The sequence below is a fragment of the Chiloscyllium plagiosum genome, unplaced genomic scaffold (assembly GCF_037043375.1).
Source record: "Chiloscyllium plagiosum isolate Xiang-an unplaced genomic scaffold, Cpla_swu_hap1 HiC_scaffold_2, whole genome shotgun sequence".
NCBI lineage: Eukaryota > Metazoa > Chordata > Chondrichthyes > Orectolobiformes > Hemiscylliidae > Chiloscyllium > Chiloscyllium plagiosum.
Window position 1 is genome coordinate 115009232 of NW_028270140.1, and position 15259 is coordinate 115024490.

Sequence of the window (15259 nt, forward strand, 5' to 3'; positions counted from 1 at the left end):
TTTCCGGCGACTTAAAGAATTTGATTTCCTCAGAGATACGAAGAGGAAGTGAAACCTTTTGCTGAAAACTTCTTAACAATTTTCCACACAACTTTCATATTGTGAAAGATCATTGCTAGAAAGTCAAGTTTCTAAATTAGCAGATATAATTGGACATTATTAACGAATTGGGCTACAAACCAGAGACATATGAGCTTTGAATTTGTGATTTTTAAACAGGTTTTTATTGCTGTACAAGTACTGGTCCCACAGCAGGAGACCCAGGAGACTAGCAAATTTAAGATCCTACCCAAAGACATTAAACTTGGACTCAAGGCTTTGAACATAGAACATTGAGCAACACAGCACAGAACAGGCCCTTCGGCCACGATGTTGTGCCGAATATTTGTCCGAGCTTAAGCACCTATCCATGTACCTATCCAATTGCCGCTTAAAGGTCACCAATGATTCTGACTCTGCCACTTCCACAGGCAGCCCATTCCATGCCCCCACCACTCTCTGGGTAAAGAACCTACCCCTGACATCCCCCCTATACCTTCCACCCTTCACCTTAAATTTATGTCCCCTTGTAACACTCTGTTGTACCCGGGGAAAAAGTCTCTGTCTACTCTATCTATTCCCCTGATCATCTTATAAACCTCTATCAAGTCACCCCTCATCCTTCGCCGTTCCAATGAGAAAAGGCCTGGCACTCTCAATCTATCCTCGTACGACCTATTCTCCATTCCAGGCAACATCCTGGTAAATCTTCTCTGCACCCTCTCCAAAGCTTCCACATCTTTCCTAAAATGAAGCGACCAGAACTGCATACAGTACTCCAAATGTGGCCTTACCAAGGTCCTATACAGCTGCAACATCACCTCACGACTCTTGAATTCAATCCCTCTGCTAATGAACGCTAATACACCATAGGCCTTCTTACAAGCTCTATCCACCTGAGTGGCAACTTTCAAAGATCTATGAACATAGACCCCAAGATCCCTCTGCTCCTCCACCTTACTAAGAACCTTACCGTTAACCCTGTATTCCGCATTCTTATTTGTCCTTCCAAAATGGACAACCTCACACTTGGCAGGGTTGAACTCCATCTGCCACTCCTCAGCCCAGCTCTGCATCATATATAAGTCCCTTTGCAGCCGACAACAGCCCTCCTCACTGTCCACAACTCCACCAATCTTCGTATCGTCTGCAAATTTACTGACCCACCCTTCGACTCCCTCTTCCAAGTCGTTAATAAAAATTACAAACAGCAGAGGACCCAGAACTGATCCCTGCGGAACTCCACTTGTAACTGGGCTCCAGGCTGAATACCATCTACCACCACTCTCTGACTTCGACCGGTTAGCCAATTTTCTATCCAACTAGCCAAACTTCCTGCTATCCCATGCCTCCTGACTTTCCGCATAAGCCTACATGGAAAAACTTATCAAATGCCTTACTAAAATCCATGTACACTACATCCACTGCTCTACCCTCATCCACATGCTTGGTCACCTCCTTGAATAATTCAATAAGACTTGTAAGGCAAGGCCTACCCCTCACAAATCCGTGCTGGCTGTCCCTAATCAAGCAGTGCCTTTCCAGATACTCATAAATCCTATCCCTCAGTACCCTTTTCATTATTTGCCTACCACCAAAGAAAGACTAATTGGCCTGTAATTCCCAGCGTTATCCCTATTCCCTTTTTTGAACAGGGGCACAACATTCGCCACTCTCCAGTCCCCTGGCACCACCCCCATCGACAGTGAAGACGAAAAGATCATTACCAACGGTTCTGCAATTTCCTCCCTTGCTTCCCATATAATCCTAGGATATATCCCGTCAGGCCCAGGGGACTTGTCTATCCTCAAGTTTTTTAAAATGTCCAACACATCTTCCTTCCTAACAAGTATCTCCTCTAGCTTACCAATCCATTTCATACTCTCCTCTTCAACAATACGGTCCCTCTCATTTGTAAATACTGAAGAAAAGTACTCATTCAAGACCTCTCCTATCTCTTCCGACTCAATACACAATCTCCCACTACTGTCCTTGATCGGACCTACCCTCATTCTTGTCATTCTCGTGTTTCTCACATACGCATAAAAGGCCTTGGGGTTATCCTTGATCCTACCCGCCAAAGATTTTTCATGCCCTCTCTTAGCTCTCCTAATCCCTTTCTTCAGCTCCCTCCTGGTTATCCTGTATCCCTCCAACGTTCTGTCTGAACCTTGTTTCCTCAACCTTATGTATGCCTCCTTCTTCCTCCTTACAAGACATTCAACCTCCCTCGTCAACCAAGGTTCCCTCACACGACTATCTCTTTCCTGCCTGACAGGTTCTTACATATCAAGGACACTTCGTATCTGTTCCTTGAAAAAGTTCCACATTTCAACGACATCCTTCCCTGACAGCCTATGCTCCCAATTTATGCTCCTCAGATCCTGTCTTGTAGCGTCGTATTTACCCTTTCCCCAATTGTAAAAACTGCCCTGTTGCACGCACCTATCTCACTCCATAACTAAGGTGAAAGTCACAGAATTGTGGTCACCATCACCAAAATGTTCACCCACTAACAAGCCCATCACTTGTCCCGGTACCAAATCCAATATGGCTCACCTCTGGTCGGACAATCTACATACTGAGTTAGAAAAGCTTCCTGGACACATTGCACAAACACTGCCTTGTCCAATCTACTTGATCTAAAGAGCTTCCAATCAATATTTGGGAAGTTGAAATTGCCCATGACTACTACCCTGTGGCTTCTGCACCTTTCAAAAATCTGTTTCCCAATCTATTTCTCCACATCTCTGCTGCTATTGGGGGGCCTATAGTAAACACCCAACAAGGTGACTGCTCCTTTCCTATTTCTGACTTCAGCCCTAACTACCTTCAAAGGCAGATCCCCCTCGAACTGCCTTTCTGCAGCCGTTATACCATTTCTAACTAGCAACGCCACCCCCCTCCTTTTTTACCACCTTCCCTAATCTTACTGAAACATCTGTAACCAGGAACCTCCAACAACCATTCCTGTCCCTCTTCTAACCACGTTTCCGTGATGGCCACAACATCGTAGTCCCAAGTACCGATCCACGCCTTAAGTTCACCCACCTTATTTCTGATACTCCTTGCATTGAAGTCGACACACTTGAGCCCATCTCTGTGCCCGCAAGTATTCCCTGTCAATGCTACCTTCTCCACAGCCTCCCTACATTCTTGGACAACCTGAAAAACAGCTAACCTACTTGCTGGACTACAAGTCCAGATCCCATCCCCCTGTCAAATTAGTTTAAACCCCCCCGAAGAGTGCTAGCAAACCTACCTCCCAGGATATTGGTGCCCTTCTGGTTCAGGTGCAACCCGTCCTGCTTGTACAGGTCCCACCTTCCCCAGAATGCAGTCTAATTGTCCAAATACCTGAAGCCCTCCCTTCTACACCATCCTTGCAGCCACATGTTTAACTGCACTCTGTCCCTATTCCTTGCCTCACTGTCACGTGGCACCAGCAACAACCCAGAGATGACGACTCTGTCCGTCCTAGCTTTTAGCTTCCAGCCTAACTCCCTGAGCTCCTGAATGACCTCCCCACCCCTCTTCCTACCTATGTCATTGGTGCCAATGTGCACCACGACTTCTGGCTGCACACCCTCCCCCTTAAGGATTCTGAAGACTATTCACCAGGCAAGAAACATTCTAACCACCATCCCTTGAAATTCAGTGTTAGCACCATTGAATCCCCGTCTATTAAAATCCTGAAACTGTAAACTGAGCTGAACATATAAACACAGTGGCTACAAAAGCAGGTCAAAGGCAAGGAATACTGCAGTGAATAACTCACTTCCTGACTTCCTAAAACCTGTCCAGCACCTACAAGGCACAAGTCGAGAGTGTGATGGAATATTCCCCATTTCCTGGATAGGTGCAACTCCAACAACACTCAAGAAGCTTGACACCATCCAGGACAAAGAAGCCAACTTGATTGGCATCATATTCACAAACATCCACTCTCACCACCATGAACACTCAGTAGTCGAAGTGTACCATCTACAAGATGCACAGCAGAAATTCACCGAAGGTCCTCCAACAGCACCTTCCAAATCCATAACAACTTCCATCTAGTAGGACAAGGGACAAAAGCAGCAGATACATGAGAATACCACCACCTGCATCTTCCATCCCAAGCGACTCACCATCCTAACTTGGGAATAGATTATTGTCCCTTCAGCATTGTTGTGACAAAATCCTACAACTTCTTTCTTAACAGCTTTGTAGGTCTACCTATAAAACATGAACTGCAGTGGATCAAGAATGCAGCTCACCACCAAGAGTAAATTCTCAAGAGTAACTACAGGGTGAACAATAAAAATTGATCTAACAAGCCACATCCATGTCCACAAGAGAATAACATAGAAGTTATCAGGCAAATGAACAAGCAAGAAAAAGAAGCTGTGAGCTGAGGAAGCCACTTGCAAATAAATAAACCAATCTAATAAATTCGAGGAAGCTGCACTGAATTATCAATCACACGAAAGTTTCCTGATCTTAGTGATTGTTCATTGTATTCAAAGAAGTCACTGAAAGAATTATAAGTCTTGATAGCTTCCTAAGTGTACAACCAATGCAATCTCCAAGTCAAAAATCAAACTGCGTAATAGAAGACCTCTATTTAAGTTAGCAAGCTGGATACACACTGTTAAAAACCAATGTATAGCTGCTTAATGAATAGGGGTTGTATGTATATTGTCTCCATTTACAGACTAGTTTAATTTCAAAGAAATTTGAAAAATGGCTCAAAAAATGTCACCAGGGTCTCTAAGAAATTAATGTAATTTTCTATGCACTATCCACTACATCTATGATATTGCTTATTACTGCAAAGTCCCAATTTGAAAAGCTACAATAAAAACACCACCTGGCATTTTCCTGGGACTTGATCTAACAATGAGGATGATCCCAAATGGTGGAATAAGCAGCCAGAAAATCCACACTTTTAGTTTACAATGCATTTGAGAACAGAGTAATAAACTAATGCAAGGAGAAATTGTCAGCACCCCTCAGTGAATTGCAAGGCTGTAATCACATTGAGGAGTTCAAATGATATCCTACCATGAAAGCAATTTGTTTGTCATTTGAACCCTACAGTTCGATCACTGCCTGCATTATAATACATTTCAGGGAGTGAATTTCCAGCATAATTCTTCATCCTGCTATTGTAGTGTTTTGTTCCCGATGCTGATTAAAAATGCATAGCCTCAAGCAATATTGATTTTATGGAAAATATTACTTTTTTTCTCCCCAGGACATACTACTAATTTTACACAGTCGATCGTATGTGAAAATAAGCATTGGGAATATTCACTCCGCTGTACAGATTATAAGGCACCAATCCAATCAGGAGACTGAAACCATGGGAATGAATTCCATTGAGTCTTCTTTTGTTCTATTGGTTCGAACAGGGTTTTGGCAGAACTCTGCTCGTAGCCAAACAGAAGAAGCCCTGATAAAATTCACCATGATACCACAAACCAAGAAACTAAAGCTTCATTAGTCTATAGATGCACCTGACCTCCATCATTGGGATCTAGCTTTAGCTCTCTCCTATGTGCAGTCCAACTACTTTGAGTGCCTTATCTAAGGTTCATCGACACAGCTTACCATTAAGTCTTAGCAGCTGCTGGCTGAGGGGAATGTTTCTAATATAATATTTCTGCCGTAGCCCTGAGTATGCCAAGTGTGAAGTATTAATTTCTTTTTAAAACCAACAGTCTGCACATCTTTTTCAAGAACTTTAGATTTTTTTTACCATAAATATTTAAGTGCTTATGTGCGAATAAAAAGGAAACACATTATCACTCACTGCGATGAAAACATAAAGGATGATTCAATCATGTCAGCTAGAGAAACATAAGATCATAAAACACAGGAGTAGAAGTGAAGCATTTAGCTCACCAACTGCTTCACTATTCAATGCTGATCTGATAATCCTAAACTCCACTGCCTTGCCTTTTCTCCCTAACCTTTGATTCCCTTCCTGTGGCGGCATGATGGCTCAGAGGTTAGTATTGCTGCCTCACACCTCCAGGAACCTGGGTTCAATTCCACCTTTGAGTGACTGTCTATGTGGAGTTTGCACATTCTCCCAGTGTCTGCTTCTGTTTCCTCTGGGTGCTCCAGTTTCCTCCCACAGTCTAAACATTTGCAGGTTAGGTGAATTGGCTATGCTAAATTGGCCATAGCAACTCTGGATATGCAGGCGAGGTGGGTTAACCATGGGAAATGTGGAGTCAGAGGGATAGGACAGGGTCTGGATGGGATGCAGGTTGGTTTGAGTTGATGGGCTGAATGGCCTGCTTTCGCACTGTAGGGGCTTCTATGATTCAAAATATTATCATCTCAGCCCTGAATGCATTTAACAACACAAGCTTGACAGCCCTCTGCAGTAAAGAATTCCCCAGATTAGAGTCATAGAGATGTACAGCACAGAAATACACTCTTTGGTCAGCTCATCCACATTGAACAGTTATCCCATTTGCCAATATTTCACTCATTTTCCTCTAAACCCTTCCTATTCATATATCCATCCAGATGACTTTTAAATATTGTAATTGTACCCACTTCCACCATTTCCACTAGCAGCTCATTCCATTTACACACCTCACTCTGCATGAAAAAGTTGCCTTTTAGATCCCTTATAAATCTTTAGTTTTTCACCTTAAATCTATGCCCTCTACCTTGACTATTCACCCTATCCATGCCCCTCATGAATTTATAAACTTATATATGATCACCTCTCAGCCTCCGATGCTCCAGGGAAAATAGCCCCAAACTATTCAGCCTCTCCCTGTAGCTCAAGGCAACATCCTTGTAAATCATTTCTAAACCCTCTCAAGCTTCACAACAACTTTCCTGTTGCAGAGGGACCAAAATTGAATGCAGTAGTCCAAAAGTGGCCTAACCAATGTCCTGTACAGCCACAACATGACCTTCCAACTCATATATTCAACGCACTGACCAGTAAAGGCAAGTGTACCAAACACCTCCTTCACTATCCTGTCTACCTGCAAATCCACTTTCAAGGAACTATAAACCTGCACTCCAAGATCCCTTTGTTCAGCAAGACCTTATCATTACGTGTAAAAGTCCTGCCTTAATTTGCCCTAACAAAATGGAGCACCTCACATTTAACTAGAGTGAAGTCCATCTGCCACTCCTCAGTTCATTGGCCCACCTAATCCAGGTTCCATTGTACTTTGACATACCCTTCTTCCCTGACTACTACACCACCAATTTTGGTGTCATCAGCAAACTTGCTAATCATACTTTCTATATTCACATCCAAGTCATTTATATAGATTGACAACATCAGGAAATAAATACCTCCTCATCTCTTTAAAAAAAAAGACAAAGAAATGGGGATACTGGAAATCTGAAACAATAACAGAGTGTGATGGAGATATACAGCAGTTCTGGCAGTAAATGGGGGGAGAAAACAGAGTTCTGCTAAAGTGTCACTGCACTTAAAACTCCATTTCCTCTCTACAGATGCTGCTGGACCTGCTGTCTTTCGCCAGCTTATTCTGTTTTTGTTTCTCATCATCAATGTCTTAAATGTGCAACCCTTATTCTGAGATTATGCCCTTTGCTTTTACACTCTCTCACAAAGGAAAACAACCTTTCCGCATCAGTCCTGTCAAGTCCTTTAAGAATTTTAACAAAGCTGCAGATGCTAGAGATCAGAAACAAAACTAGAAATTGCTGGTGAGACAGCAGGCCCAGCAGCATGTGTGGGCGAAAACAGAGTTAACATTTTGAGTCCAATGACTCTTCATCAGGACTGCTCGTAGCAAGGAAATAGTGATATTTGTGCTGAAGCCAAAATGCAAAAGCAGGGAGGTAGAGGGAAGAGGTGAGCAGATTGGTAGAAATAGAGCCCAGCGAGAGAGGGAGATGTGAAAGGGTATGTAAAAAAGAAGATTAAGTAAAGGGATAGCACTCAAGCTAGAAGAAAAGCTGAATAAGTGATAATAGAGCTAAGAGTGAGAAAATGGGTTAGCTTTGCTGAATGCAACCCATATAATGGGCCAACGAGTATGTGAGAATGGGTGATTGTGTTAAAACAAACCTATGTCATAACAGGGTGTGAGGTGGGTTTTTAAAAAATGGAAGGATAGAATCAGGCTCTAAAGTTATTGAACTAGAGGCCACAGGACCCCTGAGTAAAAGGTGAGGTGTTGTTCTTCAAGTTTGCACTGAGGTTCGTTGGAACACTGCAGCAGACCTGCCACAGAAATGTTGGCATGAGAACACGGTTGAAGTAGCAGGTAACTTGAAGCTCTGGGTGATTTTTCCAGACAAAGGTGCTCTGCAAAGCAGTCACCCAGTCTGCATTTCATTTCCTCAGTGTACAGGTGACTGCATGATGAACAGCAAATGCAGTAGACTAGATAGATTGAAGGAGAAAGTGAGGACTGCAGATGCTGGAGATCAGAGCTGAAAATATGTTGCTGGAAAAATGCAGCAGGTCAGGCAGCATCCAAGGAGCAGGAGAATTGACATTTTGGGCATGAGCCCTTCTTCAGGAATCCAGTAGATAGATTGAAGGACAGGTAAGTCACTGCATCACCTGTAAGATACATGGTGAAGAGAGAGGAAATAAAAGGACAGGAATTATACTTTCTGTGATTACATGGGAAGGTGCCATAGGAGTACGAGGAGACATTGAGAATGGAGGAGGAGTGGACCAGGGTGTCCCAGAGGAAATGATTCCTGCAGAATGCTGACAAGGGAGGGGATGGGAAATCGAGCTTGGTTCCATCCAACATGTTTTTTTACCCCCTCCACAGACAGTCCTGTTATGACATGGGTTGCTTTTAGCACAATCACACATTCCTACATAATTCTAGGTTCATTATCACATTATATTGCTTACATTCAGCACAACTAACACATTTTCTACTCTTAGTCTTTATTATCACTTAATCAGCCTTTCTTCTGTCCTGGCCTGTTATCCATAACCTCATTGTTTACCATCTGCTTTTATTTCTGTACTAATAGTTCTGATGAAGAATCAGTGGTCTCAAAGTTATAGAGTCAAAGAGTCCCACAGCATGGAGACAGGTACTTTGTCCCAAACTGGTCCATGCCGTCAAACTGTCCATCAATGCTAACCCCATTTGGCTCTATCCTTCTAATTCTTTCCTATCCATGTATTTGTCCAAATGCCTTTTAAATGTGGTTAATTACCCACCTCAACCACTTCCACTGTCAGCTCATTCCATATGCGTACCACATTCTATGTGAAAGAGTTGCCCCTCAGGTTCCCTTTTATTCTTTCCCCTCTAAACTTAAACTGATGTCTCTAGTCCTTGATTGCCCAACACTGGGGAAAAAAGACTGAGTGTATTCACCCTATTCATGCCTCTCATGATCTTACACACTTCTATAAATTATCCTCCTTCAGTTTCTTACGCTTTAAAGAAAAACAGTCCTAGCTTGTCCAACCTCTCTCTATAACTCAGACTGTTGAGTCCTGGCAACATACTTGTAAATTTATACTGCACTCTTTTCAGTTTAATAAAGTCTTTCCTATAGCAAGGTGGCCAAAACTGAACACAATACTTCAAGTGCGGCCTTACCAAGGTCACAGAGTCATAGTCATAGAGATGTACAGCATGGAAACAGACCCTTCAGTCCAACCCATCCATGCTGACCAGATATCCCAACCAAATCTAGTCCCACCTGCCAGCACCCGGCCCATATCCCTCCAAACCCTTCCTATTCATACACCCATCCAAACGCTTCTTAAACATTGCAATTGTACCAGCCTCCACCACGTCCTCTGGGAGCTCATTCTAAACACATCTCACCCTCTGCATGAAAAAGTTGCCCCTTAGGTCTCTTTTATATCTTTCCCCTCTCACCCTAAACCTATGCCCTCTAGTTCTGGACTCCCCCACCCAGGGAAAAGACTTTGTCTATTTATCCTATCCATGCCTCTCATAATTTTATAAACCTCTATAAGGTCACCCCTCAGCCTCCGAAGCTCCGGGAAAAACAGCCCGAGCCTATTCAGCCTCTCCCAACAGCTCAAATCCTCCGACCCTGGCAACATCCTTGTAAATCTTTTCTGAACCCTTTCAAGTTTCACAACATCTTTCCGATAGGAAGGAGACCAGAATTGCACAAAATATTCCAACAGTGCCCTAACCAATGTCCTGTACAGCTGCAATGTGACCTCCCAACTCCTGTACTCAACTCTGACCAATAAAGGAAAGCATACCAAATGCCTTCTTCACTATCCTACCTGCCTGTGACTCCACTTTCAAGGAGCTATGAACCTGCACTCCAAGGTCTCTTTGTTCAGCAACACTCCCCAGCAACTTACCATTAAGTGTATAAGTACTGCTAAGATTTGCTTTCCCAAAATGCAGTACCTCGCATTTATCTGAATTAAACTCCATCTACCGCTTCTCAGCCCATTGGCCCATCTGGTCAAGATGCTGTTGTAATCTGAGGTAACCCTCTTCTCTGTCCACTACACCTCCAATTTTGGTGTCATCTGCAAACTTACTAACTGTACCTCTTATGCTCAGATCCAAATCATATATGTAAATAACAAAAAGTAGAGGACCCAGCACCGATCCTTGTGGCACTCCACTGGTCACAGGCCTTCAGTCTGAAAAACAATTCTCCACCACCACCCTCTGTCTTCTACCTTTGAGCCAGTTCTGTATCCAAATGGCTAGTTCTCCCTGTATTCCATGAGATCTAACCTTGCTAATCAGTCTCCCATGGGGAACCTTGTTGAACGCCTTACTGAAGTCCATTTAGATCACATCTACCACTCTACCCTCATCAATCCCCTTTGTTAATTCTTCAAAAACTCAATCAAGTTGCAAGACATGATTTCCCATGCACAAAGCCATGTTGACCATCCTTAATCAGTCCTTGCCTTTCCAAGTACATGTACATCCTGTCCCTCAGGATTCCCTCCAACAACTTGCCCACCACTGACGTCAGGCTCACTGGTCTATAGTTCCCTGGCTTGTCCTTACCACCCTTCTTAAACAGTGGCACCACGTTTGCCAACCTCCAGTCTTCCGGTTCCTCACCTGTGACTATCGATGATACAAATATCTCAGCAAGAGGCCCACCAATCACTTCGCTAGCTTCCCACAGAGTTATAGGGTACACCTGATCAAGTCCTGGTGATTTATCCACCTTTATACGTTTCAAGACATCCAGCACTTCATCCTCTGTATTTTGGACATTTTGCAAGGTGTCACCATCTGTTTCCCTACACTCTATATCTTCCAAATCCTTTTCCACAGTAAATGCTGATGCAAAATACCCGTTTAGTATCTCCCCCATTTTCTGTGGCTCCACACAAAGGCCGCCTTGCTGATCTTTGAGGGGCCCTATTTTCTCCCTAGTTACCCTTTTGTCCTTAACATATTTGTAAAAACCCTTTGGATTCTCCTTAATTCTATTTGCCAAAGCTATCTTATGTCCCCTTTTGCCATCCTGATTTCCCTCTAAAGTATACACCTACTGCCTTTATACTCTTCTAAGGTTTCACTTGATCTATCCTCCTGAACAACTGCAACATAACTTCCCAATTTCTATAGTCAATGCCCTGACTGATGAAGGCCTGTGTGCCAAAAGCCTTCTTCAATGCCCTGTATACCTGTGAGTCCACTTTTAGAGAACCGTGCACCTGAATTCCAAGGTCCCTCTGTTCCATACACTCCTTATTAAAGCCCTACCATTCACCATGAAACTCCATATTGATTTGACTTACCAAAATGCAAGACCTCACATATTAAATTCCATTTGCCATTTCTCAGCCCACTTCCCCAGCTGATCAACGTCCTGCTGTAATTTCTGATAATCTTCCTCACAATCCACGATACCTCCTATTTTAATGTCATCTGCATACTTACCAATCATTTCTTGTACATTCTCATCCAAGTCATTGATATAAATAACAAACAGCAATGGGCCCAGCATCGACCCCTGAGGCACATCACTAGTCACAGGCATGGTGCCCGACAAGCATCCTTCCACTGTTCCCTTCTGCTTCCTACCATCACGTAAATCAAAATGTTAACTCTGCTTTCTTCCCACAGGCGCTGTGTAAAAACAATTTTCATTTTTACCTCTAAGGAGCTTATATGTTTCAATAACGTCACCTCTCATTCTTCTATATTTCAAGTACAGATCCAAATGTACTCAACCTTTCCTCATAATACAGTCCCTCCAGACCTGTTTTGAGCCAAATGAACCTTCTCTGGATTGTCTCCAAAGCCTTGGAGAAGACCCCAAAACTGTGGTCTGACGAGTGCCAGACATAGTTTAACAACACCTTCACACTTTTTATTTCAAAAGGAATGGAGTATAAAAGGCCAACATAAAAATTGCCTTCCCCATTACCTTTGAACTTGGATGTTAGCTTTTTGTGATTCATGGATGAGGATTTCTCAACTCATCTGTTATGTAGCTTCCTGCAATCTTTCTCCATTTAAATAAAATTCAGCTCCTCTATTCTTCATACCAAAGTGCATGACCTCACATTTCCCCACCTTATAATCTATCTCCCAAGTTTTTGTCCACTCACTTAACCTGTCTATATCACTCTGCAGACTGTTTGAGTGATCCTCACAACTTGTCTTTCCACCTATTTTTGTATCATTTGCAAATATGGCTAAAGTACATTGCAAGGAGAAAGTGAGGACTGCAGATTCTGGAGAGTCAGAATCGAAACGCGTGGCACTAGAAAAGCAAAGCAGGTCAGGCAGCATCTGATGAGCAGGAGAGTCAACGTTTCAGGCATAAGCCCTTCATCAGGATCCTGCCTGATCTGCTGTGCTTTTCTAGCACCACACTTTTCAACTATAGTACATTGCAAGGTTTGGTGCAAAACATGATATTGGAAATTTGGTACAAAAGGCAAATATTTGGTTTTGTTAGTTTATTCTAATTCCTTAAGTAGATCAGAAATAGCAGAAGTAGACTATTTAGCCCTTTGAGCCTGCTCTGCCATTCACTAAAAAGCAAAGTCAATCAAAATATGGCCTTAACTGTACTTTCCTGCCTGCCCTACGTAATCCTTAACTCTCTTCTTGATCAAAAACTGTCTAATTCAACATTGAATAGATTCAATGACCCGGCTCCATTAGTCTCTATGGAAAAGTGTTCTAAGGAGTAATAACCCAATGAGAAAAGACATTTTAGTGTTTAATGAGGAACATCTTATTTTTAATTTGTATCCCTTAGTTCTAGATTCCTCTATCAAGAGCAAACATCATCTTAGTAAATACCCTATCACCACAAACAGATTCTAAAGAAAAATTAGACTTGGACAATAAATGACAGCCTACAGTGATGTCCATTTCCAGTGAAAAAAGTAAAAAAAAACTTCAGAATTTTCTATGTTTTAATAAGAGTATAGATCCAACTTGCTCAACAATTCCTCACAAGGCAATCTTGCAGGATTCTCCCTCGTAAACCATTGTTGGATTGCTTCCAAGACAACTATCTCCCTCCTTAAAGAATGGAGATCAAAACTGCACACAATATTCTTGGTGTGGTCTCACCAAGAATTCCCTACTTTTAGAACGTAGCCCCTTCCAGTAAAGAACAAAATTCCTTTTGCCTTTCCCTAATTATTTATTCTTACATGCATGCTAATTTTATGTGATCTTGTAAAAGGACACCCAGATCCTTCTGAAATCTCTTTCTTTCTAAAAAGAAACATGCTGCTTTTCTATGCTTCCTGCCAAAATGGCTAACGTCACACTTTCCCTCATTATACACTACCTGCTAAATTTTTGCTGCGTCGTCTATCCTCTCTGTATCACTTTGAAGAATGTTCAACCTTGATCTTTACTCAGCCAGAATGGACATGGGAGCCCTTTAATAATAGTGGTGGGTCCTAATTCCAGGGTTCCTGACACCATTCCAGGGTTCCTGATTCTCTGGTATGTGTTGTAAGGGTGTGCGCTGGTTCAGGTTACAAACCAGACCTGGAACTCCTGACCTGACTGTTCTATTCAGGAGAAAGACAATTCTGAGTCCTCTACAACTTCCATGGAGTCCAGCCAGCTTTAAAGGGCTCATGAAACCTCAGCAATCTTGTGAATCATAGATTACATGAAGAAAATTATGAATGCTAAGTTAAAAAAATCCTCCTCTGACAACCAAACTGCCCCATTCACTTCCTTTTGGCCCTCACTATCTCTATGCCAGACTTTGTCCCAATTTATGGCTCTTCATGCTGCTGATGCCAGGCAATTCCCTCCATCCATTGCCAATGGTTTCTCATAACAGGCTATTCACCCCCATGACTCATCCCCTGTACCAGGCTACAAGACTTCCATGTTTCAGGCAAGAACCCTTCATCAGGAATGAGGCCTGATTTTCCTGCTTCTCAGATGCTGTCTGACCTGCTGTGCTTTTCCAGCACCACACTTTCAACTCTAATCTCCAGCATCTGCAGTCCTCACTTTCACCTACAAGACCTCCACGCTCATTTATCCCATACACTGTGCACAGAAACGGAACACTATAGTGACAACAGAATGTGAAAAAAAGTAATTAGATCATGACATTCCACTTACTACAGTCTTCCAGATCCTTTAAAGTATCAGTATAAGAAACTGCAAGCACTGGAAATGATTTAACCTTGAGGTTATATAAACATTGTGAGATTGACAACATGGGTCAAAGAACTAGAGTTGTCAATCAAGCAAGGTTTTCTTTGGGGCTCAGTTGTATCAGCATTCAAATAACTATTTGGTTCTCAGATTTCAGGCAAATATTTCTACAATTCATCTCCATTGTAAGCATATGATTAGACTTCATGAAAATGCTGATGGAAAAGCTGCATGTTTAGAAAAATAATAATGCTATCAAAATCTTAATACAATAATAGACCAACATTTCTCTCAGTAACATGCTCCACTACAGGGGTTAAAACTCTAGAATGGTTGTGGGGGCAAGAATTACCATTAATGATCCTTCTAAACCATAAAGACAGCTCAGACTGTCCTTTTTGAAATATTGCGAATAAATTCATGGGTATCATACTTTGACAAAAATAAGAGGCCATGCATTTTGAAGTAAACTTCGAGGAATCACTATATACCAGCCAGCGTTTCTCACACCAGTCTCGAAGTGAACAATTTGTCTGTCGCCTTTTGGAATTAAGCGAGGCTCCCAGCAATAATTTAAACTACTCATGGTTAATTTAAATGGAATTGTTTAAAATACTATGGTGTGG

At 42.4% G+C, this 15259-nt stretch overlaps 1 protein-coding gene across 4 annotated transcripts in view; it reads right to left on the minus strand.

The window, feature by feature from the left end:
* The window catches only part of LOC122559051 (ras-specific guanine nucleotide-releasing factor 2), a 244258-nt gene that overhangs the window by 77365 nt on the left and 151634 nt on the right, over positions 1-15259 (minus strand). For 2 of the 4 annotated variants that reach the window (XM_043708239.2, XM_087999797.1), the window contains one exon: positions 5635-5697. The exons of the other annotated variants lie outside the window; for them this stretch is intronic. In XM_043708239.2, coding sequence (XP_043564174.2) covers positions 5635-5697 — 63 coding nt within the window. The remainder of the gene's footprint in view (positions 1-5634; positions 5698-15259) is intronic. 4 annotated transcript variants of the gene reach the window in all.